Source organism: Eptatretus burgeri, chromosome 1, assembly GCF_056783735.1.
Source record: "Eptatretus burgeri isolate ZD-2024b chromosome 1, Ebu_testis_v1, whole genome shotgun sequence".
Lineage (NCBI taxonomy): Eukaryota > Metazoa > Chordata > Myxini > Myxiniformes > Myxinidae > Eptatretus > Eptatretus burgeri.
The window spans coordinates 66138874-66166373 of record NC_140961.1 but is presented as its reverse complement, the minus strand read 5'-3'; the positions used below and the strand labels follow the sequence as shown (position 1 = coordinate 66166373).

Here is a 27500-nt window from a genome sequence, read left to right as displayed (position 1 = left end):
CTGTAGAAATGAATCTCAGACACGTAATAGAGACCCACGAAAACTAACTTGTGCATGGCGCAATAAATGTCCAACTTTGAAATCAACCTAGACAAAAAGTCTTAAACAACTGTACTCCTTTTTTTTTGCTCCGAACTTTTATAATAATAAGATTAACTCATTCAGGCTTATTACAATGAAGGACTGTTGTATGTATTTCCTTGAAGAAAACAATTTGGTTTTGTTGCCTCCACCACCAAAGGAGAAGGTGGTTATGTTATCCACCACCAAAGGAGAAGGTGGTTATCCTGATCTGGATGCGAGAATTTTAAAAGTGATTCTTCACCATTGAGAGATAGGGAAAAACTCATAATATAGCAGGATATCTCAAAAAGTTGCAGACGGATTCGGATGAAACTTGGTGGACATGTTGGGTGTGTGACCATGCTGAATTGATTAGATTTTGGTGAAGATCAGAATCCGGATCTGGATATGAGAATTATTTTATTTTTAAGTGATTCTTTGCCATTGAGAGATCAGGCCAAAAACGATTACACAGCATGATATTTCAAAAATGTATTGGGCCCGATATGTTCTCATGGATCAGGCATTACGTGGCAGAGTTATGTGCTCTACCAAGTGCCCTTCTTGTTTATTATCTTGCCAAAACGAAGTTTTTGCAAGATCTGTTACTTGGTAAGTTTTTTTTTTTGTCTGTTTGTCTGTAATCATTGGATTTTTCACCTTTATATCATTCTGTAGAGCACAATTCTCATCGGAAACTTGTGGGTACACATATCGTAGTATTATTACAATACCCTTCAGCACACATAAAGGACAAGGTCAAGGTCAAAGGTCAAGGTCACTTTGCGGTAAATCATGGAGGTCGAAGAAACCCATATTTTTTGAGTAATTTTAATCGAATCATCTCCAAACTTTATGGGAATGTAGTATATGGTCTGGCGCTCAGCTGATTAGTTTTTGGTGGTGATTGGCCTTGACCTTCATGGTTAGCGCCTGAGGTCAAACATATTTGACCCCAAGGTCAAATTTTCAAGTTTTAGGAACCATATCGTGTAGTACCTCAAATTGAACACCTCGGTGAGTGCTTTCTAGATATGTCAAGCTTGAGACATTATGACGTCATTTGGTGACGTTATGAGGCAAACGCATATTTTTCATGGTTACTCTGGAGAACGATTCTCATCGGAATCTCTCGTAGGCAGATATTCCTCAAGGAGTCACTCCTGATGAATAGCAGCTCTGTTCACCTCAGTGTGACCTTAAAGAAGTCACACGTGGTCACCTTTTGGCAAGATACGGGTCACCCTGCGGGTGACATTGGTTTATTTATTACTGTATTGGTACTGTGGTTTTTATTGTTCATGCTAATAGTATTATAACAATACTTTGCATTATTCAAATGTAAATTTTTATTTCATTCCATTTATTTGTTTAATCTACGTGCAATCATCATTAGCTGTTCAAGCAAACTCAGGTATTTATGATGAGTTTCTACCAATCCTCATGATCTTCCATAATAATTGGTCACTGGTCCAGTCTATCAGACTTTTATCCCTCTCGAGCTGATCCACATAGTTGAGAACGGGGCAGCCACAAGATCTCTTGCCTTGCTTTAGTTCCCATAGTAGAAGTTGCGATACGATTTCCTGCTTGCTTCTCCGCCAATGGCTGGGAAATCTTAGTCTTCATATTTTTGAAGTGCTTGATGCAAATTAGAATCCGCCATAGAGCTCATCATTTGTTTGATGTTTGATGTTCAACCTGACTGCCTTTGCCACTGTTTAAACACAGTTGAGTAGGGTCTGAACATCTCTTAGCATGTCTGAGAATAGAGCAATATAGTCTGCAAAATCAAGATCGGTTAGGCGAACCAAAGGAAATCTTCTGCTTCTTCGTTTTGTTAGCATGAAGGTCAGAGATTCATGTTCACTTACTGCTGTTCTCATGACATAGTCGAAGACAATGACAAACGAAAATGGTGCTAAGGTGTCACCTTGGAGAACTCCATTAAAGATATGGAAGAATTCTGTCTCGTTATCGAGTGTAATTACGTGAGCTTCATTGTTATTGTCAATTATCTCCACTGCCTTTACTATTTCATCCGATATACCATACAATTTTAAAATCATGAACATCTTCTTCCTATTAATGGAAATGAATGCTTTCTTAAAATCCACAACCATGATCACTGCTGATCATTTTTTTTTTCATTTTAATGCCTTCTATAAGCCTTCTCTGTGAGAGAATCTGAGAAACTGTTGATCTCCCTGGACAGAAACCATTTTTATTTTTCTTCAGTATTGAGTCCACATTTATCCTGATTCTGTACAGGATCATCCCGTTATACATTCTAGCAGCACTGGTGTTAAGCTGATCTCTCGATAGTTCTCAGGTAGACTCAGATCAACTTTTTTAGGGTTTTGGATAATCGTGCCTTTTGACCATGTCAGTGGTTCACCACCTGAAGTAGCTGACTGTCCAAAGCCCCAATTTTCCAAACTTCAGCAGAGATGTTATCCAGTCCACTTGCTTTGTTATTTGATAACAATGGCAATAATTTCTGCTGAACCCAGCCATGTGACTTCCAAATGTCACTTCAACTGGTATTTTGGTTTGGCTCCACATTATCTTGATGGCTGGCTTGATTTCTTTGAATCTACCAAAGAACATAAACGAAAAAAAAAAAAAATCACAGGTAGACCTGTTTATATTTTTGTATAGTGGAGGTATTTGTAAATCCAAAAATGCTGTCCTTCCAGTGGACATTGTGGTTGTTAAGCTTTTTTAATAGATAATTTGTGAGCAATGTAGTGTGACTCATGGAGCCTAATTGTCTAAATGTCTCACACCTGCTGGTGGGTGTGACATCAAAGCTCAGGCCGGGTCAGTGCTCAAGCTTTTCACTACATTGCACGTTGTATTATGATGTAATATTTCTTCATGCACCAGGGTGGAAACTGGGTGACATTAACTGTATATTATTAGCAATCTCACAAACAACAGAATAGCCTCAGATACCTGTACAGAGCAAATGAAATCACCCTCACATCCCATTTCCTTTCCACAAACATGGTGTAATTGAGGGAAAAATAAATTCACATTCACTCGATGATTACAAACAAAGTGGCTTTCCTGCTGTTTTATTTTGACAGGCCCGCAAACTGTGCAAACGAATATATAGCACAGAGAGTTGCTTGAATAGTTGGTGATGAGACCTGTAAACAGAGTTTGTCCCATCTGACTCTTATGCCAGCTTTTCTCCGAAACGTACCAGGGTACACAACTCCATTACCAGCAGGTAGGGGGTCCTCTCTGTGCATTGACCCAAGCACTGCAAGATGTTAGGATGTTGGAGAAGTCTGTGGGGTTAAAAGGAACAAAATAACAACTGGTGTTAATGTCCTCCATGTTAAGAGGTAAAGAGGAGTCTCATTAAAATGGACAGATTTGGGAAATTTTGTGGACTAATTAATATACAGTGGGATGCAAAAGTGTGAGTCCAGTAGGAAATTTATGAATTGAGATATGATAACAAAATAAATCATTGTAATATGAAAGCAAAAGTACTTTTTAGGGATTTCCACAAACTCTAAAGGATACAACAACTTAAAAATCAAATCTGTCTTTACTTATAACCAATAATGAGAGTGACCCCCTTGTGCCTTGAGAAATGCCTCAACTTCATTTGGGATTGATTTAATGAGTTTATGGATTATATTTGAGTCAATATTTTCCCAACAGTGTTGCAATGCACTCCAGAGCAAAGTCAGACTGCTCACATAAATGTGATCTTTCTCTCAAATGTATTCATCCTTCATTTATTCTGTCAAGAGAAAGTGGGAGTCAATAATAACGATAATAAATTAAAGGTGCATGCGTATGGTCATGGAACAGTCTTGTTGGACTCCTTTTGGCCGATGTCCTACTAAGAAGTGATTCAAATGTATGACCATGCATTCTGACCCTTTGGGTTCGGTTGTGTGTTTGATTGACCATGTACTTCATTCAACCTCAGATACCTGTAAAGAGCAAATGAAATCACCCTCACATCCCATTTCCTTTCCACAAACATGGTGTAATTGAGGGAAAAAGAAATTCACATTCACTCGATGATTACAAACCACGCGGCTGGCTGAGGTGCATGTGTATGCTTATGAGGCAGTCTTGTTGGACTGTGCACTTTGACCGTGGGGTCAAGATGCATGTTCCAAGCTGTTTTAAAGTTTTGATTTTTTATATTACCTTTTTTGTACAAAAAAGCCTCCCCAACAAGGCGAGGGCCAACAAGCCCGAAGAACATGTCTGTGGATGTTTCCTCTCTGGGGTGGACTGGTTTGTAAAATTGAGAATTGAATATCTTCCTGCTATTGGCTGCAGTACTGGAGAGTAGGGGGCTGTAGCTCTACCAAGCTCATGCCTAAGAGGAAGAGTTGATGCGACTGTTTAGCCAGAAGATCATACAGTGCCTTCAGTGAGTATTCACACCCCTAGACTTTCGTCACATTTTGTTGTGTTCCAGACTGGACTTAAAATGGATAAAATTAAAAAAAAATTGTCACCGATCGACACAAAATACCCCAGGACAAAGTGAAAACCTGTTTTAGAAGTCTTTACAAATAAATTTTAAAAAGCTGAAATGTCTTGTGTCAAGAAGTATTCAACCCCCTGAGTCAATACTTTGCAGAAGCGCTGACGGCTGCGAGTACAGCTTCGAGTCTTCTTGGGTATGTCTAAATCAGCTTCGCACATCTGGATTTGGGGATTTTCTCCCATTATTTCTTAAAGATTTGCTCAAGCTTTGTCAAGTTGGATGGGGAGCACCGGGGAACAGCAATCTTCAAGTCTTTCCAGAGATTCTCAATGGGAATCAAGTGTGGGCTTTGGCTGGGCCACTCAAGCACTTTCAGGTTTTTGTTCTGAAGCAATTCCCATGTTGCTTTGGCTGCATGCTTGGGGTCATTGTCCTGTTGGAATGTAAATCTTCACCACAGTCAAAGACATTTTGCACTCCAAAGCAGGTTCTCTTCAAGGAAATGCCTGTATTTGGCTCCATTCATTGTTCCCTCCATCCTTACAAGTCTCCCAGTCCCTGCAACTTAAAAGCATCCCCACAGCATGATGATGCCATCACAATGCTTCATGGTAGGGATGGTGTTAGTTTGGTGATGAGCTGTGCTCAGTTTCTGCTGTGGTGCTTTGCATTCAAGTCAAAGAGTTCAATTTTCGTCTCATCAGACCACATAATATTTTTCCTCGTGCTCTCAGAGTCTTTCACTTGCCTTTTTGCAAATTCCAGGCATGCTGTGATGTGCCTTTTTCTCAGGAGTGGCTTCTGTCTGGCCATTCTCTGAAAAAGCCAAGATTTGTGAAGTGCTGCAGAGCTGTTGTCTTTCTGGCAGATTCTCCCAACTCAGCCATGGAACTTTGTAGTTCTGTCAGAGTGGTCATTGGGTTCTTGGTCACCTCCCTGACCAAGGTCCTTCTTGCCTACTTACTCAGTTTCATCGGACAGCCAGCTCTAGGAAGAGTCTGGGTAGTTCCGTATTCTTTCCATTTCCAAATGAAGGAGATCACTGTGTTCTTGGGAACTTTCAACACCAGAAATTGCTTTCGACCCTTCCACAGATCGATGCATCATCGCAATTCTATCTTGGAGTTCCACAGACTGTTCCTTGGACTTCATGGTAGAGTGTCTGCTCTGACATGCAGTGTCAACTGTGGGACCTCATATAGAAAGGTGTGTTTCTTTCTAAATCATGTCCAATCAATTGAATTGGCCACAGGTGGACTCCAATCAAGTTGTGGAAACATCTCAAGGATGATCAAAGGAAATTGGATGCACCTGAGCTCAATTTGGAGTGTCACAGCAAAGGGGTGGAATACTTATTGAAACAAGACATTTCAACTTTTCATTTTTAATTAAATTGTAAACATTTCAAAAAAACGTGTTTTCCCTTTGTCATTATGGGGTATTTTGTGCAGATTGGTGAGAATTTTTTTTTCATTAAATCCACTTTAAATTTAGGTTGCAACACAACAAAATGTGACAAAAGTTGAAGGGTGTGAAAACTTTCTGAAGGCACTGCATATGCATGTATATATCTATATATGTACATATCGATATATATATATGTGTATATATATACATATACGCACGTACATATATATGTATAATTATGTATATGTACGATTATGTATACTAGTGCGGGCCCGTAGGTGCGTGCTCGTAGGTGCGTGAACGACGACTGCATTGGGGCATTTTTTCACCCCCCCCAGCCCTGCCCCCTCCTCTCTCATGCCAGTACCCTCTCTCGTGGGTGAGGCGTGCCAGTATGTGCAGCTTCGTTCCTCTCGTAAACGACGACTGGATTGGGGCATTTTTTCAATTAGATCGGACCAACCGTATCATAAATGGCCATAACTTGAAAACATACTCAGGTCCCCAGCCTCAATTGTGATGTCCCCTCTCTCTCTCTCACCCCCCTCCCTCCTCCCCTCTCTCCCCCCTCATCTCTCGCCTCTCTCTGTAAATGTATTCACAAAAAAAACAAAAAAGAAAGAAATAAATAAACATTAATTGTGACGTCATTCGTGATGTCATAGCACCATGTCCTGTCATTGGTTTGGTAAATAAATGGCCATAACTTGCGCACCGCTTGTCCGATTAATATCAAACCTTGAAAAGGCACATACTCAGGTCCACAGCGTCGATTGTGATGTCAGACCAAACGAAGAAGAAGAATTGTGATGTCAATCGTGGAAAATAAATAAATAAACATTAATTGTGACGTCATAGCAGCCCTCTCTCGCCCCCCCCTCATCCCCCTCTCCCGCCTCCTCCTCTCTCCCGCCTCCTCCTCTCTCCCCTCTCTTGCATTGTGACGCCCCTCTCTCACCCCCTCTCCCTCCCCCTCTTTTGCCCCCCCTCTCTCTGTAAATGTATTCACAAATGTCTACCAAGCACAACAATTAATTCAAACCTTTGGAAAAAACAGCTTTCAAACCCTTGGGAAACAGCTGTTTCCCTTGGGAAAATTCAGACCTTTGGATTAATTAATAATTTGAACAATTAGTTTGAATCTTGGGAAAACAACAGCTTTCAAACCTTGGGAAACAGCTGAAACGGATAAAGAACGATATCAAACCTTGAAAAGGCACATACTCAGGTCCCCAGCGTCGATTGTGACGTCATCCAAACGAAGAAGAAGAAGAATTGTGACGTCAATCGTGCAAAAAAAAAAAAGATAAATAAATATTAATTGTGACGTCATTCATAGCACCATGTCCTGTCATTGGTCGACAGATAAATGGCCTTGGGAACCACTTGCCCGATTAATATCAAACCATGAAAAGGCACATCCACGGGGCCCCGGCAATATTCCTGGCAAGTTTCAATCAGATCGGACAGTCAATCGTGCAAAAAATAAATAAATAAATATTAATTGTGACGTCATAGCACCGTCTTGTCATTGGTTGACAGATAAATGGCCATAACTTGGGAACCGCTCGTCCAATTGATATCAAACCTTGAAAAGGCACATCCGCGGGTCCCCAACAATATTCCTGGCAAGTTTCAATCAGATCGGACCGTAAATCGTACAAAAAATAATAATAATAATAAATAAACATTAATTGTGACGTCATTCGTGACATCATAGCACCGTGTCTTGTCATTGGTCGACAGATAAATGGCCATAACTTGGGAACCGCTCGTCCGATTAATATCAAACCTTGAAAAGGCACATCCGCGGGTCCCCAGCAATATTCCTGGCAAGTTTCAACCAGATCGGACCGGCGGTCATCGGAGAAATGGCGGTCGCAGACAAACAGACGGACAAACAGACAGAGACAGAGACTGCTGGAATTATAGAGATGCACATATATATATGTATATGTATATGTATATATATATATATATATATATATATATATATATATATATATATATATATATATATATATATTTTTTTTTTACGGTTGTGGAAATTCACAGAACACCATTCAGGTTCCCCAGAGGTCAGTTATTTCGGTAAGTGTGTGTTCTAGGTTAGAATTCCCCACCGATGTATAAAGGGATTTGTTCGTGTACGGGCTGTGAACCTTTGAGTTAGCCGTTATTCTTTTCTGTCTTATATTTCAAACAAACAGCATCGCTTCAACGACACCACTACAACCAAGCCACCTCCACCACAACAGCATCTCAACAACCACGCCATCCACACCACAGCGCCAACCACACTGCAACCACGCCACCTCCACCACCACAACAGCATCTCAGCAACCACGCCATCCCCACCACAGCGCCAACCACACTGCAACCACGTCCGCTTGTGGCAGGGTGATTTCAACCACGTCCGCTTGTGGCAGGGCGATTTCATCCACGTCCGCTTGTGGCAGGGCGATTTAAACCACGTCCGCTTGTGGCAGGGCGATTTCAACCACGTCCGCTTGTGACAGGGCGATTTCAAACACGTCCGCTTGTGGCAGGGCGATTTCAAACACGTCCGCTTGTGGCAGGGCGATTTCAAACACGTCCGCTTGTGGCAAGGCGATTTCAAACACGTCCGCTTGTGGCAGGGCGATTTCAAACACGTCCGCTTGTGGCAGGCCGATTTCAAACACGTCTGCTTGTGGCAGGGCGATTTCAAACACGTCCGCTTGTGGCAGGGCGATTTCAACCACGTCCGCTTGTGGCAGGGCGATTTCAACCACGTCCGCTTGTGGCAGGGCGATTTCAACCACGTCCGCTTGTGTCAGGGCGATTTCAACCACGTCCGCTTGTGGCAGGGCGATTTCAAACACGTCCGCTTGTGGCAGGGCGATTTCAAACACGTCCGCTTGTGGCAGGGCGATTTCAAACACGTCCGCTTGTGGCAGGGCGATTTCAACCACGTCCGCTTGTGGCAGGGCGATTTCAACCACGTCCGCTTGTGGCAGGGTGATTTCAACCACGTCCGCTTGTGGCAGGGTGATTTCAACCACGTCCGCTTGTGGCAGGGTGATTTCAACCACGTCCGCTTGTGGCAGGGCGATTTCAACCACGTCCGCTTGTGGCAGGGCGATTTCAACCACGTCCGCTTGTGGCAGGGCGATTTCAACCACGTCCGCTTGTGGCAGGGCGATTTCAACCACGTCCGCTTGTGGAAGGGCGATTTCAACCACGTCCGCTTGTGGAAGGGTGATTTCAAACACGTCCGCTTGTGGCAGGGTGATTTCAACCACGTCCGCTTGTGGCAGGGTGATTTCAAACACGTCCGCTTGTGGCAGGGTGATTTCAACCACGTCCGCTTGTGGCAGGGTGATTTCAAACACGTCCGCTTGTGGCAGGGTGATTTCAAACACGTCCGCTTGTGGCAGGGTGATTTCAAACACGTCCGCTTGTGGCAGGGTGATTTCAACACGGCCACGTTTGACGGCAGGAATGGATCAGGAGGCGAACAGGGGCGGAGCCAGCCGGGGGTGAAGGGTCGAAGGTGAGGGAACGAAAACCCCTCCCCTTGGGACTATAAGAGGCCGCGTTCGCTCGTTGAAAACCAGTTGAGTACAAGTGGAGCTCTGGAGACGAGTTGAGTTGGGAGTTGGTGGAGTCCAGTCGAGTTCGGGAAGAGAGTTGAGGGAGTCCAGTCGAGTCCGGGCTTGGAGAGAGAGAGCTCGGAGGCAGCGGAGAGCCGTTCGGAGTTGGTGTGGAGAGCTGGAGAGTTCAGAGGTTGGAGTGCGGGCAGAGACACCGAGGGTCGCCGAACCAGGGCCCAGCGAGTCATCACGAGGGTGGCCAGGTAGCCCGCCCAGTCTCTCGGAGCCTCTTCGGTCATCCCGGCTCCGAGCAACGAGAAAGGCTCACGAGCCCTGTTCTTTCTTTCTGGGGTTTTGGATGAAAGTCTGTGGCGCCTTGTCCGTCAGTAGAATTGTTGTAAGTGCATGTACATAATAAATAGATATCGGCTACAGGTTTTTGCTTGTGTCATGTCCCATTCCCTCCCCCCCCCCCATTCATTGCCTATGTGTGAAAATATTGTTTTCCGCTCGTCCGGTGTGGTGTGGAGAGTTTTCCCATTGTTGAAATGTCACCTGCTCGTTGCGTCCCTTCCTGCCATAATTGCGTTTGGAATGAATAGCTGATAAAACTTACATCTGGTCCGACGGGGCTTGGCGAGATAAAACCGCTCGGCAATTGCAAACGGAACGAGCTGCTTAAAGCAGCTCGTTTTCGTGCAGGTTCCGTTGAGGTGTAAATCCCTAGCATTTCTGTCTGCGCGAATAATTAGGTACATCGACAATTCGGCGATCGACCCTGTAGCGCGTGGACAGAAGAGTTGGCTTGTTTATGGTGTGGTTAACAACACCTGCAGCTGGGTTTCGGCGTTGATCCGAAAAGCTGCGACGAGATTGCTCGTTCGGTGGACGCACGCGGTCGCAATTTAGCTAAAGGCGACCGCCCGCACGGGTGAAAAAGACACAACAATATATATGTGTACGTACATATATATATATATATATATATATATATATATATATATATATATATGTACTACGTACGTACATACATATGCCTGGTGTTGGCTTAATGGTTAGAGTGGTGGGCTTGGAATCTGAGGGACCAGGTGGGGTTGACTGCCTGTCATCCTTCCGAGGTCGGCAAAATGAGTGCCAGCTTGATGGTATCCTGTGTCGGAATGGCGGCCCGTTCAGGATCGTGTCCAATGGCCAAGGAGATTGCTTAGGCAGCACCAACACTCTGCACAGAGTATGGTCCCAATGGATGGATGGATATATATATATATATATATATATATATATATATATATATATATATATATATATATATATATATATATATATGTTGAAACGCAAAAGAAACTTACCACCTTTTCAAGCTTCAAATATCAACAATGACACTGCGCGTAGTAAACGTGTGAACTTATTTGTGGACAATAGTGTCCTCTCTGTCAGACAAAACGGAAACGGATGGTAACTTGAACCTGTCCGCTTGTAGCGGTGGTTTCAAAAGGGTCATCACGACGCTTTTGTAGTTGTAGACGCATCACGATGAGGTTGTAGACTCAAATGGTCACTTCATAGCACAGCTGTTGAACATCCGTTTTGACTGTCAGTGATTTGCCAAGGGGTACGGGATGATTTTAATGAGCTGCACGTGATGTTTTGATATTGGCTTTAAAAAGGCCAGGTAAAAATGGGCATTTCAATTAACATTCCACGATTGTCAAGGGATCAACGACAGTGTGCCTTGGGCATACTGCAAGGCGGATTGAGCTACCGTGAGGTGGCACGTCACCTTGGCTGTTCACACCAGACGATCTCGGCCCTAGTGGACAGAGACACCCTCCACAACTCTGCAGATGACAGACCTCGATCAGGGAGGCCAAGAGTCACCATTGCAAGGCAGGACAGGCAGATGGTCCTAAGTCAGATGGCTTCAGACATTGAGGACTGAGTGGGACAGAATCCAGCAGCAATCCATCCAAAGACTGGTAGGCAGTATGCGCCGACGATGCACTGCCTGTATCCAAAACAATGGTGGCCACACACGCTGTTGAAATGGGACTGACATTGCACCCTGTGCTGTTCTGTACTGTAGAACAAACTTATGAGATGGTGTATCTTGGTCAAAAACTTGACATGCCATCAATAAAATGCCAATATTTCAATTAGCAATTGTTGGTTTGTTTTATTTTGAACTGTTACAATTTTATTACATTTCAAACAAGTGGTAAGTTTCTTTTGTGTTTCAGTATACTAGTACGTGCCCGTAAAACAAAAAAAATAAAATAAAAACAATGTCACCCGCAGGGTGACCCGTATCTTGCCAAAAGGTGACACGTGTGACTTCTTTTAGGTCACACTGAGGTGAACAGAGCTGCGATCCACCAGGAGCGACTCCTTGAGGAATATCTGCCGACGAGATATTCCGATGAGAATCGTTCTACAGAGTAACCATGAAAAATATGCGTTTGCCTCATAACATCACCAAATGACGTCATAATGTCTCAAGCTTGACATATCTAGAAAGCACTCATCGAGGTGTTCAATTTGAGGTACTACACGATATGGTTCCTAAAACTTGAAAATTTGACCTTGCGGTCAAATATGTTTGACCTCAGGTGCTAACCATGAAGGTCAAGGCCAATCGCCACCAAAAATTAATCAGCTGAGCGCCAGACCATGAACGAAATTCCCATGAAGTCTGAAGACGATCCGATCAAAATTACTCAGAAAATAAGGGTTTCGTCGACTCCCCTGATTTGCAACAAAGTGACCTTGACCTTTGACCTTCAAAAATTTGTGCACTGCAAGGGAGCTCGAGAGGCCTCTGATATGCGAAGTTACAAAAATTTCCAATGATAACTGTGCTCTGCAGAATTTTTTTATACATGATTACAGACAAACAAACAAACAAACAAAAAAAAAACATACAAGCTGACTAACATATCTTGCAAAAACTACGTTTTGGCAAGATAAAAAAAAAGAATAAATAAATATTCCAACCGCGAGCAAGAAACACCAACCACACAGGCCGTTTCTTCGCTCTCGCGTGCCTGTACGTGCGTGGCGCGGAAGTTCGCATATCACAGTTACAATGATTCGCAATTTAGGTTTTAATGGCCAATTATTCAATTAGCGCCAACGTATTTTACCTTTTCGCAATGTCGTCGCAAGGAAAAACAAAAAGAGAAGAGAAGAGAGAGAAAAAAATTTACTTCCTGGTTCGGAGCATTCCAGCACTCTGATGTCACAGAAATTTATGCACCATCTAATATGAAAACGATCATAACTTGGGGCATTGTGTTTATCGATAAATGCGCATAAGAAATCGAGAAATTATTAGAATACACGAAGTCATCACTCTCCGGAAGCCCGTACGTTGTAACCCGGAATGGGGAACGCAGCTGAGCTTCCCTTCCCCATCGGCCACGCCCACTCAACGAGTCTTGTCATTGGTTTGGTAAATAAATGGCCATAACTTGGGAGGCACTTGTCTGATTAATATCAAACATTGAAAAGGCACATCCTTAGGTCCCCAGCAATATATCTGGCAAGTTTCAATTAGATCGGACCAGTGGTTGTCAAGAAACAGCGGTCACAGACACACACACATTGCTGGAATTATATATATATATATATATATATATATATATATATATATATATATATATACACAATATATATATATATATATATATATATATATATATATATATATATATATATATATATATATATATATATATATATATATATATATATATACACACACACACACACACACACACACACACATATATATATATATATATATATATATATATATATATAAATATAAATATATATATTGTTGTGGTTGACGAAATTCGCAAACCACCATTCAGGTCCCTTAGGTGAGATATCTCTGTAAGTATATGTGTAGTTAGGCCCAAACCCGTTGTTTAGAGGGAATAAATGTCATTCATTCGGGCTGCGACCCCTCTAGATAGCCGTTTTTCTTTTACTATCTTTATTTTGGACCAGCCGCCATTACTACCACCACAACCACCACCAACCACGTCTCAACAGCCATCACACAACAACCACCAACCGCAATGCCGCTTCACAACAACAGCCACGACCCTTGCCGTCACATCTCGCTCTCGCAACCATCGCATCACCGCCATTCCCGCGCCGCTTGTGGGCGCCGATCCTGGACTCGTGCAGGGCGCGCACCGAGCAGCGGGTGCAAAAACACCAGCCTTTCCGAAGAAATCGGATCAAAAACGATTCACGCCCACTTCTGTTCCGTCCTATCGGCGAGCGTGGGGCGATTTGGCCCCGCCTCCAGGTGCGTCGGAGTATAATCGCTATATGCAGATTCGTGGATCAAAAAGCATTCACGCCCACTTTTCCTCTGTCCAATGGGGAGCCAGCCAGAGGTAAAGGGTCGAAGGTGAAGGAGCGAAGCCCCGGGGGCTATAAAGGGCCGCGTTCGCTCGCCGGGTAGTTGAGTTGGGAAGAGTTGGTAGTGGAGTTGGAAGGAGTCAGTCAAGGAGAGTGGAGAAGACAAGAGTCGGAGAAAGCAGTTGGACGGAGCTGTGGAGAGTGGGAGAGTTGGAGAGGTGGCGGCGGCGAAGGCAGTTGTGAGGGCGCTCGTGTCAGAGTCGGGGAGCTGCGGAGAGGGGAGGCCGAAAACGCGACCGAGGTCGCGGTGGAGACGCTCGTCGCGGGACCCGAGCCAGCGAAATATCCTCATCCCCCCGAGCATCAACAACCCCCTCCTGTTTCCCCCCGCGCTGAGATAGTGTGAGAAGGGGGCCCCGTTCCCAGCCCATTCCAGACACTGTCCGCGAGGCCCGCGGAGTCGGGGCGCCACCGCCATTTTGCGGCTCATCACCAGACGGGTAGGCTCGACGCGGTCTCGGCCCCAGGCCCGTCTGCCCCCATCATCGTTGAGGGTGGTCCCTTTTTCTTTTGCTTTGAGTATATGTGTTGTCGGCGCCGTCTGTGAAGTAAAACTGTATAAGTGTTGCCGTGTGCCCGGTAGTCGGTAGTTGATCTGCAGTGTGTGTTTCTCTTTTATATTTGCTTTGTGTGCATTATTGTGTGTTTCTTCGACTTTTACATTTGCTTTTGGTGTATAATTGTATATGTGTGCTATCCGTGTGCCATCGCGAAATAAATGTGCTTTATGTTGAACTGTTTTTCCCGTTTCGCTTCGTCTTTTCTTTCATTGAATCTCCATCTTACTTCACGTAAAGGGTTGGTAGTGGGCTAAATACGCCCGAGAATTAATCGGAACCGTCGAGGCCGACGATAACACCGCTCGGTTATCCCGATAGTACGGAACGGGTCGCTTGAAGTGGCCCGTGTCCGCAGTCGACCTGCGGCGAGGTGCGATCGCCCGGTCTACCCTCCGTGTGGGTACTTAGGTAGGTCGAATTTGGCGAGCAACCCTATCCCACGCGGGTGGCCGATTGGCACGATAGTGGTGAGGCCGAAAGGCCCACCTGTGACTAGTTCCCGGCGTTAGTCCGAGAGGGTCACAACGGGATTGTCCGTCCGGTGGGCGACGTTCCGCGATTCGAGTTACGTGGCCGTTCGCACGCCGGCGGGCGCGAATCCGCGACTATATATATATATATATATATATATATATATATATATATATATATATATATATATATATATATATATATATATATATATATATATATATATATATATATATATATATACACATATATACATCAATACATATATACACATATACAGTGGGGAGAACAAGTATTTGATACACTGCCGATTTTGCAGGTTTTCCCATTTACACAGCACGTAGAGGTCTGTAATTTTTATCATAGGTACACTTCAACTGTGAAACACGGAATCGAAAACAAAAATCCTGAAAATCACATTGTATGATTTTAAAATAATTAATTTGCATTTTATTGCATGAAATAAGTATTTGATCACCTACCAACCAGTAAGAATTCCGGCTCTCACAGACCTGTTAGTTTTGTCTTTAAGAAGCCCTCCCATTCTCCACTCATTACCTGAATTAACTGCACCTGTTTGAACTCGTTATCTGCATAAAAGACAGCTGTCCACACTCAATCAATCAGACTCCAATGGGCAAGACCAGAGAGCGGTCAAAGGACATCAGGGACAAAATTGTAGACTTGCACAAGGCTGGGATGGGCGACAGGACAATAGGCAAGGAGCTTGGTGAGAAGGCAACAACCGTTGGCGCAATGATTAGAAAATGGAAGAAGTTCAAGATAACAGTCAATCTCCCTCGGTCTGGGGCTCCATGCAAGATCTCACCTCGTGGAGCCTCAATTATCATGAGAAAGGTGAGGGATCAGCCCAGACCGACACGGCAGGACCTGGTCAATGACCTGAAGAGAGCTGGGACCACAGTATCAAAGAAAACCAGAAGTAACACACTACGCCGTCATGGATTAAAATCCTGCAGCACACGCAAGGTCCCTTTGCTCAAGCCAGCGCATGTCCAGGCCCGTCTGAAGTTTGCCAATGACCATCTGGATGATCCAGAGTAGGAATGGGAGAAGGTCATGTGGTCTGATGAGACCGAAACAGAGCTTTTTGGTTCAAACTCCACTCACCGTGTTTGGAGGAAGAAGAAGGATGAGTACAACCCCAAGAACACCATCCCAACCGTGAAGCATGGAGGTGGAAACATCATTCTTTGGGGATGCTTTTCTGCAAAGGGGACAGGACGACTGCACCATATTGAGGGGAGGATGGATGGGGCCATTTATCGTGAGATCTTGGCCAACAACCTCCTTCCCTCAAGAAGAGCATTGAAGATGGGGCGTGGCTGGGTCTTCCAGCATGACAACGACCCGAAACACACAGCCAGGGCAACTAAGGAGTGGCTCCGCAAGAAGCATCTCATGGTCCTTGAGTGGCCTCGCCAGTCTCCAGACCTGAACCCAATAGAAAATCTTTGGAGGGAGCTGAAAGTCTGTGTTGCCCAGCGACAGCCCCGAAACCTGAAGGATCTGGAGAAGATCTGTATGGAGGAGTGGGCTAAAATCCCTGCTGCAGTCTGTGCAAACCTGGTTAAGAACTACAGGAAACGTCTGATCTCTGTAATTGCAAACGAAGGTTTCTGTCCCAAATATTAAATTCTGTTTTTCTGATGTATCAAATACTTATTTCATGCAATAAAATGCAAATTAATTATTTAAAAATCATACAATGTGATTTTCAGGATTTTTGTTTTGGATTCCGTCTTTCACAGTTGAAGTGTACCTTTGATAAAAATTACAGACCTCCACGTGCTTTGTCAGTGGGAAAACCTGCAGAAATGGCAGTGTTTCAAATACTTGTTCTCCTTACTGTATACATACATATACATATATATACACACACATTTTCCATATATATATATATATATATATATATATATATATATATATATATATATATATATATACATATACATACATATATATATATATACATACATATAACAAGATGCATATTTACGTGTTTAGATATACGTATACATAAACATATATATATATATATATATATATACACATTATATATATATACATACATATTGTTACGGCTGTGGAAATTCGCATTGCACCATGAAGAGCCCGTAGGTGAGATATCTCGAAGTACATGTGTAGTTCGCCCCAAATCCGTTGTCTCGAGGGAATTTATGTGATTCATTCGGGCTGTGACGCTTTGAGTTAGGCGTTTTTCTGTTCTATCTCTATTTTGAACCAACCACGTCTCAACCGCCATCACACAACAACAACCACGCCAGCCATCGTCACCAACTGCAACCACGCTCCAACCCTCAGACAACAACAACGCCAACAGCCACGACCTTTACCTTCACAACTCAATCCCGCAAACATCGCATCACCGTCATTCCCAAACGGCAGCATAACCATCAAACCACCACCGATAAACCCTCCAACACCCTCACCTCTCTCCTTCTACGGCCATTCCCGCACCACATGTGAACACTGAGCGTCGGGCTGTCTTGGGCTCGTTCAGCGATACGGACCGAGCCGCGAGTGCAAATAGCGGCCTTTCCGAGCAAAACTCGGATCACAAACGCTACACGCCCACTTTCCTCTGTCCAATTAGCAAGCGCGGAGCGGCTTGGCCCCTCCTCCAGGCGCGTCTGTGTGAAATCCATATATGCAAATTCTAGGATCAGGGGAGGTTCACGCCCACTTTTCCTCCATCCAATTGGCAAGCGTGGCTCCGCCACCGAGGTCATCCTGATCCAGATATTTGCATATTGTTTTCTCCTGCCGGCCTATAAAACGGCGAGCGCAAGGCGAATCGGGCAGAGTGTGGCAGTAGCAGTGTGTGTCAGCAGGGCAGAGTGAGTCGAGTCATAGGTTTGTAAGAGAGTGGAGTCGGGTGGCGAAGTCATCGGTGTGGCATCGAGTTGGGTTCTGCAGTCGACTGAGGAGAGTCGCGGGAAGAGGCAAAGGAGCTTGGGTCCGAGGCGAGAAGGACGGCGGTCGGCGACGAGGTCGCGGTGTGAGATCGCTCGTCGCGGGAACCAAGCCAGCCAGCCATTCTCCTCCCCCAGGCATCAACAATTCCCACTTTCCCCCATGCTGAGATTGTGCAAAAAGGAGGCCCCGTTCCCACCTCACTCCAAACGTCGTGCCAACGAAACCCGCCAAGGAGCACGGAGTAGGGGCACAGCCACGCTGCCACATCTGCGGCTCGTCCGCCAACGCGTCACGAGGACGCAGGTAGGACCCCCCCGGTCTCGCGGACCTGACCACTCCTCCAGGTCACTCGCACATTTGGCCGACAGGCCTGTCTGCCCTCTTGTCTATGAGGGTGGGTTCTTTTCTTTGCTTTTGTGTAAATGTGTGTTGGCGCCGTCTGAAAAGTAAAGCTGTATAAGTGTTGCCGTGTGTGCGCGTCGTCGGTATTAACTCTGCGTCATTGTTGTTTTTTTTTGTTTTAATGGCTATATGTGCATTTTGACTATTGCTGTATTTCTGTGCTCTCCGTGTGCCGGGAAATAAATGTGCATTGTGTGAACTGTTTTCCTGTTTCGCTTCGTCTTTTCTCCATTGACTCTCCATCCTGCTTCACGTAAAGGGTTCGGAGCGGGTACAAGATCCCGGTAATTAATCTGAACCGTCGAGGTCGACGATAACACCGCTCGGTTATCCCGATAGTACGGAAAGGGCCGCCCAAGCGGCTCATGTCCGGAGTCAACCCGCGGCGAGGTACGATCGCCCGATTTACCATCCGCGTGGGTACTTAGGTTAGTAGAGTTTGGCGAACAGCCCTATCCTACGCGGGTGGCAGATTGGCACGATCGTGGTGAGGTCGAAAGGCCCACCCGTGACTGGCTCCGGGCGATAGTTCCCGGAGGGTCACGACTGAATTGTTCGTCCGGTGGGCGACGTTCCGCGATCTGAGTTACGTGGCCGTCCACACGCCGGCGGGCGCAAATTCGCAACAATATATAAATATATATATATATATATATATATATATATATACATATATATATATATATATACATATATATACATATATATATATATATACATATATATATACATATATATATACATATATATATACATATATATATACATATATATATACATATATATATACATATATATATACATATATATATACATATACACACATACGAGGTGTGTTCAAAAAGTATCCAACCTTAATTTTTCTTGCGTGAACAAATGAAGCTAGGGAGGTGTGGTTTGGTGCACGTATGTCAGCGATCCTAATTCATAGGCCTGAATATTTTCCTGCCTGCAGAAGCTGTCAGTCGCCGACAGACCGCCGATAATTGAGGAAGTGTAAGTGAGCACCGTCGGATTTTCGTTTTTGACAAAATGGCGGAAAAACTTGAACAACGCTACTGCATCAAATTTTGTGTAAAGCTTGGCGATTCCCAAGTGGAAACGATCCGCAAGATGCAACAGGCCTTTGGGAACGAAGCAATGGGCACCACACAGATAAAAGAGTGGTACAACCGCTTCAGAGATGGTCGCACATCAGTGAAAGTGAAGCACGTTCTTGTCGGCCCTCAACCTCCCGAAATGAGATAGTCATTGACCAAGTGAGGACCCTGCTGATGCAGGATCGTCGAATCACAATCAGAGAACTTGCAGACGAGGCGGGCGTCAGCATTGGATCCGTTCATTCCATTGTGACTGAGGATTTGGGCTTAAGGAGAATCTCAGCGAAGTTCGTGCCAAAGCTGCTAACGATCGAGCAGAAGCAACTCCGGTGACGCTGTGCGACGCAAACGGCCGGACCTGTGAGCAGCGGTCAATTGGCAGCTCCATCACGATGACGCACCCGCCCATTCTTCGCATTTGATACAGAGTTTCCTGGCCAAACACAACACACCTGTGCTTCGTCAAGCTCCCTACTCTCGCGACATGGCTCCGTGTGACTTCTGGCTTTACCCCAAGCTGAAAATGCCCCTGAAAGGGACCAGATTTCAGTCCAGAGAAGACATCATGCGGAATGCGACGGACCAGCTGTGCGCCATCCCAAAAGAGGCGTTCCAGCGCTGCTTCTGACAGTGGCAGAACCGTTGGGAGAAGTGTGTGGCAGCCCAAGGGGACTACTTTGAAGGAGATTAGTGCAAGTTTGTTGCATCTCGATACGAGTATTTTTTATGAACAAAGGTCGGATACTTTTTGAACACACCTCGTGTATATATATATATATATATATATATATATATATATATATATATATATATATATATATGTATATATATATATATATATATATATATATATATATATATATATATATATATATATATATATATATATATATATATATATATATATATATATATATATATATATATATTGTTGCGGATTCGCGCCCGCCGGCGTGCGAACGGCCACGTAACTCGAATCGCGGCACGTCGCCCACCGGACGGACAATCCCGTCGTGACCCTCTCGGACTAACGCCGGGAACTAGTCACGGGTGGGCCTTTCGGCCTCACCACGATCGTGTCAATCGGCCCCCCGCGTGGGATAGGGTTGTTCGCCAAATTCAACCTACCTAAGTACCCACACGGAGGGTAGACCGGGCGATCGCACCTCGCCGCAGGTCGACTTCGGACACGGGCCACTTTAAGCGACCCGTTCCGTACTATCGGGATAACCGAGCGGTGTTATCGTCGGCCTCGACGGTTCGATTAATTATCGGGCGTATTTGCCCACGACCAACCCTTTACGTGAAGTAAGATGGAGATTCAATAAAGGAAAAGACGAAGCGAAACGGGAAAACAGTTCAACATAAAGCACATTTATTTCGCGATGAACGGAAAGCACACATATACAATTACACCAAAAGCAAATGTAAAAGAAGAAGAAGAAACACACAATAATGCACAAAAAGCAAATGTAAAAGCAAAAGACAATGCAGAGCTAACCGACGACCGAGCACACGGCAACACTTATACAGTTTTACTTCACAGACGGCGCCGACAACACATATACTCAAAGCAAAAGAAAAAGAGACCACCCTCCACTATGAGGGGGCAGACGGCCTGGGGCCGAGACCACGTCGAGCCTACCCGTCTGGTGATGAGCCGCAAAATGGCGCTGGCGCCCCGACTCCGTGGGCCTCGCTGGGACTGCCTGGTATGGGGTGGGAACGGGGCCCCCTTCTCGCACTATCTCAGCGCGGGGGGAAACAGGAGGGGGTTGTTGATGCTCGGGGGAAGGAGGATATCTCCCTGTCTCGGGTCCCGCGACGAGCGTCTCCACCACGACCTCGGTCGCGTTGCCGGCCTCTCCCTCCGCAGCTCCCCGACTCTGACACGAGCACCCCCTCGGCCGCCTTCGCCGCCGCCACCTCTCCAACTCTCCACAGCTCCGTCCAACCGCCTTCTCCGACTCCTCTCCTGACTGGCTCTTCCCAACTCCACCGACTGCGAACTGCCTTTCGGCGAGCGAACGCGGCCCTTTTGTAGCCCCCGGGGCCTCGCTCCTTCGCCTTCGACCCTTTACCTTCGACCCTTCACCTCTGGCTGGCTCCCCATTGGACCGAGGAAAAGTGGGCGTGAATGCTTTTTGATCCATGAATTTGCATATAGCGATATTACTCCAACGGACCTGGAGGCGGGGCCAAATCGCCCCACGCTCGCCGATAGGACGGAACAGAAGTGGGCGTGAGTCATTTTTGATCCGTTTTCTTTGGAAAGGCTGTGATGTTTCTGCACACGCTGCTCGGTGCGCGCCCTGCACGAGTCCAGTATCGGTGCCCACAAGCGGCGCGGAAATGGCGGTGATGCGATGGTTGCGAGAGCGAGATGTGACGGTAAAGGTCGTGGCTGTTGGCGTTGTTGTTGTTGTGAAGCGGCGTTGCGGCTGGTGGTTGTTGTGTGATGGCTGTTGAGACGTGGTTGGTGGTGGTAGTAATGGCGGCTGGTCCAAAATAAATATAGTAAAAGAAAAACGGCTATCTAGAAGGGTCGCAGCCTGAATGAATGACATTTATTCCCTCTAAACAACGGGTTTGGGCCTAACTACACATATACTTACAGAGATATCTCACCTAAGGGACCTGAATGGTGGTTTGCGAATTTCGTCAACCACAACACTACCCCCTCCCCTTTTTCAGACTCGTCCCGAGTCGTCAAATTTTCGTGTGCCATCATGTGTAGTTTTCCCCTAGTACATTTTACCTACGGATCGCTGAGTGCGACATTCATGGTATTCGTGTCCCCAAAATAAATAACCTGAGGGCTGAGTAACTACCGAAACAAACTCACTCACACGGACGACTTAAATAAAATTGCCGGCGCGAGGACAGACATGCCGGGGGCGCACTCATATTTACAGTACATCTTAACCTTAACTTACAAATCTTACACTAAACCATGGCCCAGGATCACTGAACTCTGCAAAAAGAAAACAGTTAGCAGGGAGCCAGGCTGCTCGCATGCAGTCTCTGGCTCAAACAATGCAGGTGACAGGGAACGTGGCCGGCTGCTCAAACGCAGTCCAAGGCCTTCCCTTTTGAACTGAACGCAGTGAACCACAACGGTGCATGGGCTGCACAAATGCAGTCTCCGTGCCAGCTCAAGTGGCACACGCAATGAACACAACGAATGGATGGATGAATGGTTTGAACTGAACGCAGTGAACCACAACGGTGCATGGGCTGCACAAACGCAGTCTCCGTGCCAGCTCAAGTGGCACACGCAATGAACACAACGAATGGATGGATGAATGGTTTGAACTGAACGCAAACACGGTGCACGGGCCGCCACTGCAGGCCCGTGTTGTAGCTGCCAACAGGGCAGTTCTTGCAGCTTGCAAACTGTTGCCTTGCGGATCCTGGCGCACATGGAAATGAACAGGGGGGGCAAAGCAAAAATTGAATGGGGCTGGTGAACCTGGGCAGTGGGCATGGCATGGCATGGCAAAGGCAGCAGGCAAACACAGCCTGCAGAACCAGGCCGTTGCAGGCAAACACAGCCGGCAGATGAACTGGCCGGCACAGGCCTTGAAGTACCACAGCTGCAGATGATCCGGCCGGCACAGGCCTTGCAGCAACACAACAGCTGCCGATGAAGTGGGCCGGCACAGGCCTTGAAGAAAAACAGCCAGCCGGCAGATGGAGTGGGCCGGCACAGGCCTTACAGCAACACAGCCAGCAGATGAAGCTGGCCAGCCTTTGCCGTTCAGTGGAGGTAGGTGGAGGGAGTGCGGTGGTGCTGGCCACTCGGAAGGCGGGCTCGGACCTACCCTACAGTCTCCCTCCCAACCTATCGCCTTTGCCTGTCATTGTCTATACCCACTCCCTTAATTTGTCAAACCCCAATTTAGCCCCAACTTATTTTTTTATTTTTACTTCCCCACTATAAATCGTCCCCTAACCCCCTTTATTGTCTTTGTTCGGCTAACCTATCCTGTCACCTAGCCTACTCCCAACCCCTACGTTCCCTTCCCGGAGGGGAATAAGGGAGAGCTAGCGTCCTGTGCCGAGGCCCAACGAAGCCCCAGGATGGCCTCCCAAGAGTTCAGCGATCTAACCCAAAGTGGGTCCAGCGGCCCACAACGAGAGCGAGGGGATGGATGGTGCGGAGGGGTACATCTCCTAATCTACCCTAACCATTTAACTGTTAAACTACCCCGGGGCTTTCAACAAGCGCCTCTCGCTTAAACTATTGGTTCTAACAACCCAGATTCCCGTCGCCTGTGTTGGTGTCCTCACAATTTCGGGCCTCGCCCCCCAATTTTCTCTCCGTGCCCTCACACGGTCTCATGGCTGGGACACGTGGCTCCCTTTGGCAGGCACGACCCTCTGCCGATTCTCCGACGATGGCACCCCCGGGCACTACACTGCCTCCGAGCCTATCAGCTCCCAAAACACCGGGGAGTGCCCCCCATGGCACCTCCCCTGAAACGCACACGTGGCAGGCTGGCTTCCCAGGCCCCTTTCCGAGGGTCACCCGTGCCCACAACACTGCCCACGCGGCTAATGGCGCCCCGGGCCCCCGCACCAAGCAGGCGCACCCGTGCCCACTACGCTATCCCGGCCCCCCATGGGCCCTTGGCCTACCACGGCCGACTAGCCTGGTGCCCGGGGTACCCACTCAGCGATACTCACCTTTCGCAGCCACGCTCCCAGCCCGTCAACAGGGCTCCTGCACCCCTCCAAACGGGTTTCGAGCCTACATTCACACCAACAACAAAACGACCTCCATTTTTCAATAAAACTAACCCCCTAACTCACTCTGCACTGACCCCGGGGTCCCTTGGGCGGGAGTCACTCCTCCCCCCAATCACTCATCGCACCATGCATTCCAGACTCGCTCCATACACACAGACCCGCTGGCCTCACTCACTCACCAAGCACATGCTTCCACTTCACTCACCAACAACTCTTCAACACACTCACCGCTGGACTCTGCCATCCTTCTAACTACATCCCCTAACTAACTCGTGCTCCCACGTCGTCCCTTACACTATAGCACGTTCCTTTTAACACTACGTAGCTAAACTACGTCCCCTCTACACACTCACTGTCAGTCACTGTCTCCAAATCTCTAAAATAACTTTTATTTCCCCACCTAAAGCTCATCTAAATCCCTCTAACTAATCCATTCCACGGGCCGCATGAGGACTTACCCCTGCCCCATGGAGCCGGTCTAGCTATGCTAACCCTTCCCCCTAACTAGTTTCCATCCTGTGCCCTGGTCAAAGGGGTCTTCCACCCCTTGCCCAGGAATCCTGTGCACCCGAAAGTGAGGCTTGCTTTTTTTTTTTTTCTTTACATGCGCAGTACCAGCGCGGCAACTTACAGCTCGCGCACTTTGCACCTGCCCGTGACGTCATGCAGCTGCATGTGTACCTCGTCCCTCCTTGGACGGTACCATCCGGCAGGGATACCCCTCCTGCCGGATTCCAACCCCGCGTGCAGCCATGACGTCACCGTGCGCATAAAAAAAAACAAGCCCCACGTCTCGAGGGGTTCCCCACGCGAACACATGTGCTTTGCCCGTTGGAGCTTAACACACACGATCGCGTGGAGAACCCGTCCGGTCCAAATCCGAAATCCTGCCTAAACTTTGTCCGTCCGCGGGATCGGCAAATCCACCGCGTGCGTTTCCGGACCGGGACTTCACTCTCGCAAGCGAGCACGTGGGGGCCTCGTGCGTTGCACAGCACGGACCTCGTACTCACTGCTGGGTGAACCCGGCACGGTCCCCGAAACAACTACAGCCGCTACTCGGCTTCCTTTCCTCACATGTCGCCGTCGTCGCCATTCGACCCACGCACACCTGCGTGTTACGACGCTCACACTCCATTCCATTACATTCACCCTGGGAGACGCGGCTGCATGTTCACACATGCCCACCGACATCTCCCTTACATACCGCTCTCTCACACACACGGTCTCCCTTGCACTCGGCCGTTCACTCACGCATGCCATTACCCTTGCACACGTGGCTCCCCTCACTCGCGGCCTTCTACTCACTCGTGCCATTTCCCTCACACAAACCACACCACTCACACACGCGGGGGCACTCACCCGCGGTGCCTCATCCACACACCGTCCCTCACTCACACACGCGGGGGCACTCACCCGCGGTGTTTCACTCATACACCGTGCCTCACTCACACACGCGGGGGCACTCATCCGCGGTGCCTCACTCATACACCGTGCCTCACTCACACACGCGGGGGCACTCAACCGTGGTGTTTCATCCATACTGGCCGTTTCATCCACACACATGGCCTCTTCCACTTGCGGTGCCCCTTTTACACACGGCGTGCTGGGAAGCACGTACTCCGGCACAATCGCCACCACACCACTCACACACGGGGTCGCTTCCACACATGGGGACGCACTCACACCTTGCACCACACACACAGGGACAACCACACTGGGGATTCGTGTCCCCACAAGGGTCTCCGGGGCCTCTATACCCCCCAAGCTCTCCGTGCACCCGTTCGCAGTACTTCTCCCCTCGAACTCGCAAAGCACGACCGAACCCACCTGGTCGTGACTCGCCTCAAGGGGGCATACTCCCTCCCCTCGTTCCTGGAGGAGGCCATCCAACTGCTCGCACCGGGTCTCTACCCAGTCCACCAGCTCACCCCCATTGTCCTCCACTCCCTCCGTGTGTGTGTGCGTCTCTATCCCCGTCTTCATCGTGCAGTCTTCCTTCTATCGTTCCCATCTCCCGTGTCTCTGCCAACTCAGTCACCTCTTCACCCTTTACCTCCCTTGTCTCCACTATTATTTCCGTCTCTTCCCTTGTTATCTCCCTCGTGCACGTCTCCGTCACCCCAATTAGTTTGTCCCTCTCGGTTACCGTCACGACACTCGCCCAACACGTCCCCCGAATTATTTTTTCACCCGCCTCCACCGCGGGCCCGACAGCCGTTGCACCCCCTCCCAGCTCGTTCGCTCCCACACGTGGCGTCGCCATTTTAAGCTCCCCGGTAACGGCCTTCATGCCCGCCTGCAGGCTTCGGCCCATGTTCTGCGTCGCACCCCACAGTTCTTTCATTTCTTCCTTCATGTTTGTTTCCATTTCGTTCATTTGCTGTGTATTCGCATCCATTTTTTCGTTCATTTGTTGTGTATTCGCATCCATTTTTTGTGTATTCGCATCCATCCTCGCTGTCATTGCCGCCAGCATGGTGCATAGCTGGGCTATGTCGGATGCACTCAGCTGAGCCGTTTCGGCAAGGATCGGAGGGTTTTGGCGGAGAGGGGGAGGGGAGGTGTCATACACCGCGGCCGCTGCCGCACCTATTTCGGGCTCTGGGCTCAGTTGGGGGAGTTCATGTTCCTGCACAACCAACATTTCCTGCACGGGGATTTCATCCTGGACCATGGATTCTACACATTCTACATCCATTTCTAATACCCCCGGCTCCCGCTCGCCTTGAGACGCCATCTTATTTCTCGTAAAGGGTTAATTTAGCTCGCTCGTAATTTGGAGGGAATCGGGGGTCGCTCCTCTCACACCTGGACCAATTCCCGTGAATTTAGCTGGAGACAGGAGAGCCCGTTTTCCCGTTCTCCGATACCAGTGCCGCGAGGAGGGCGATGAGTTTATATCGCACGACCTGACACCAGTGTTGCGGATTCGCGCCCGCTGGCGTGCGAACGGCCACGTAACTCGAATCGCGGCACGTCGCCCACCGGACGGACAATCCCGTCGTGACCCTCTCGGACTAACGCCAGGAACTAGTCACGGGTGGGCCTTTCGGCCTCACCACGATTGTGCCAATCGGCCCCCCGCGTGGGATAGGGTTGCTCGCCAAATTCGACCTACCTAAGTACCCACACGGAGGGTAGACCGGGCGATCGCACCTCGCCGCAGGTCGACTTCGGACACGGGCCACTTTAAGCGACCCGTTCCGTACTATCGGGATAACCGAGCGGTGTTATCGTCGGCCTCGACGGTTCGATTAATTATCGGGCGTATTTGCCAACGACCAACCCTTTACGTGAAGTA

The 27500-nt window shown here is 47.5% G+C and overlaps 1 protein-coding gene across 7 annotated transcripts in view; it reads right to left on the bottom strand.

The window, feature by feature from the left end:
* LMTK1 (lemur tail kinase 1) overlaps positions 1-27500 on the bottom strand; it is a 421666-nt gene that overhangs the window by 175810 nt on the left and 218356 nt on the right. For all 7 annotated transcript variants that reach the window (XM_085886592.1, XM_085886566.1, XM_085886575.1 and 4 more), the window contains one exon: positions 3275-3362. In XM_085886592.1, coding sequence (XP_085742718.1) covers positions 3275-3362 — 88 coding nt within the window. The remainder of the gene's footprint in view (positions 1-3274; positions 3363-27500) is intronic.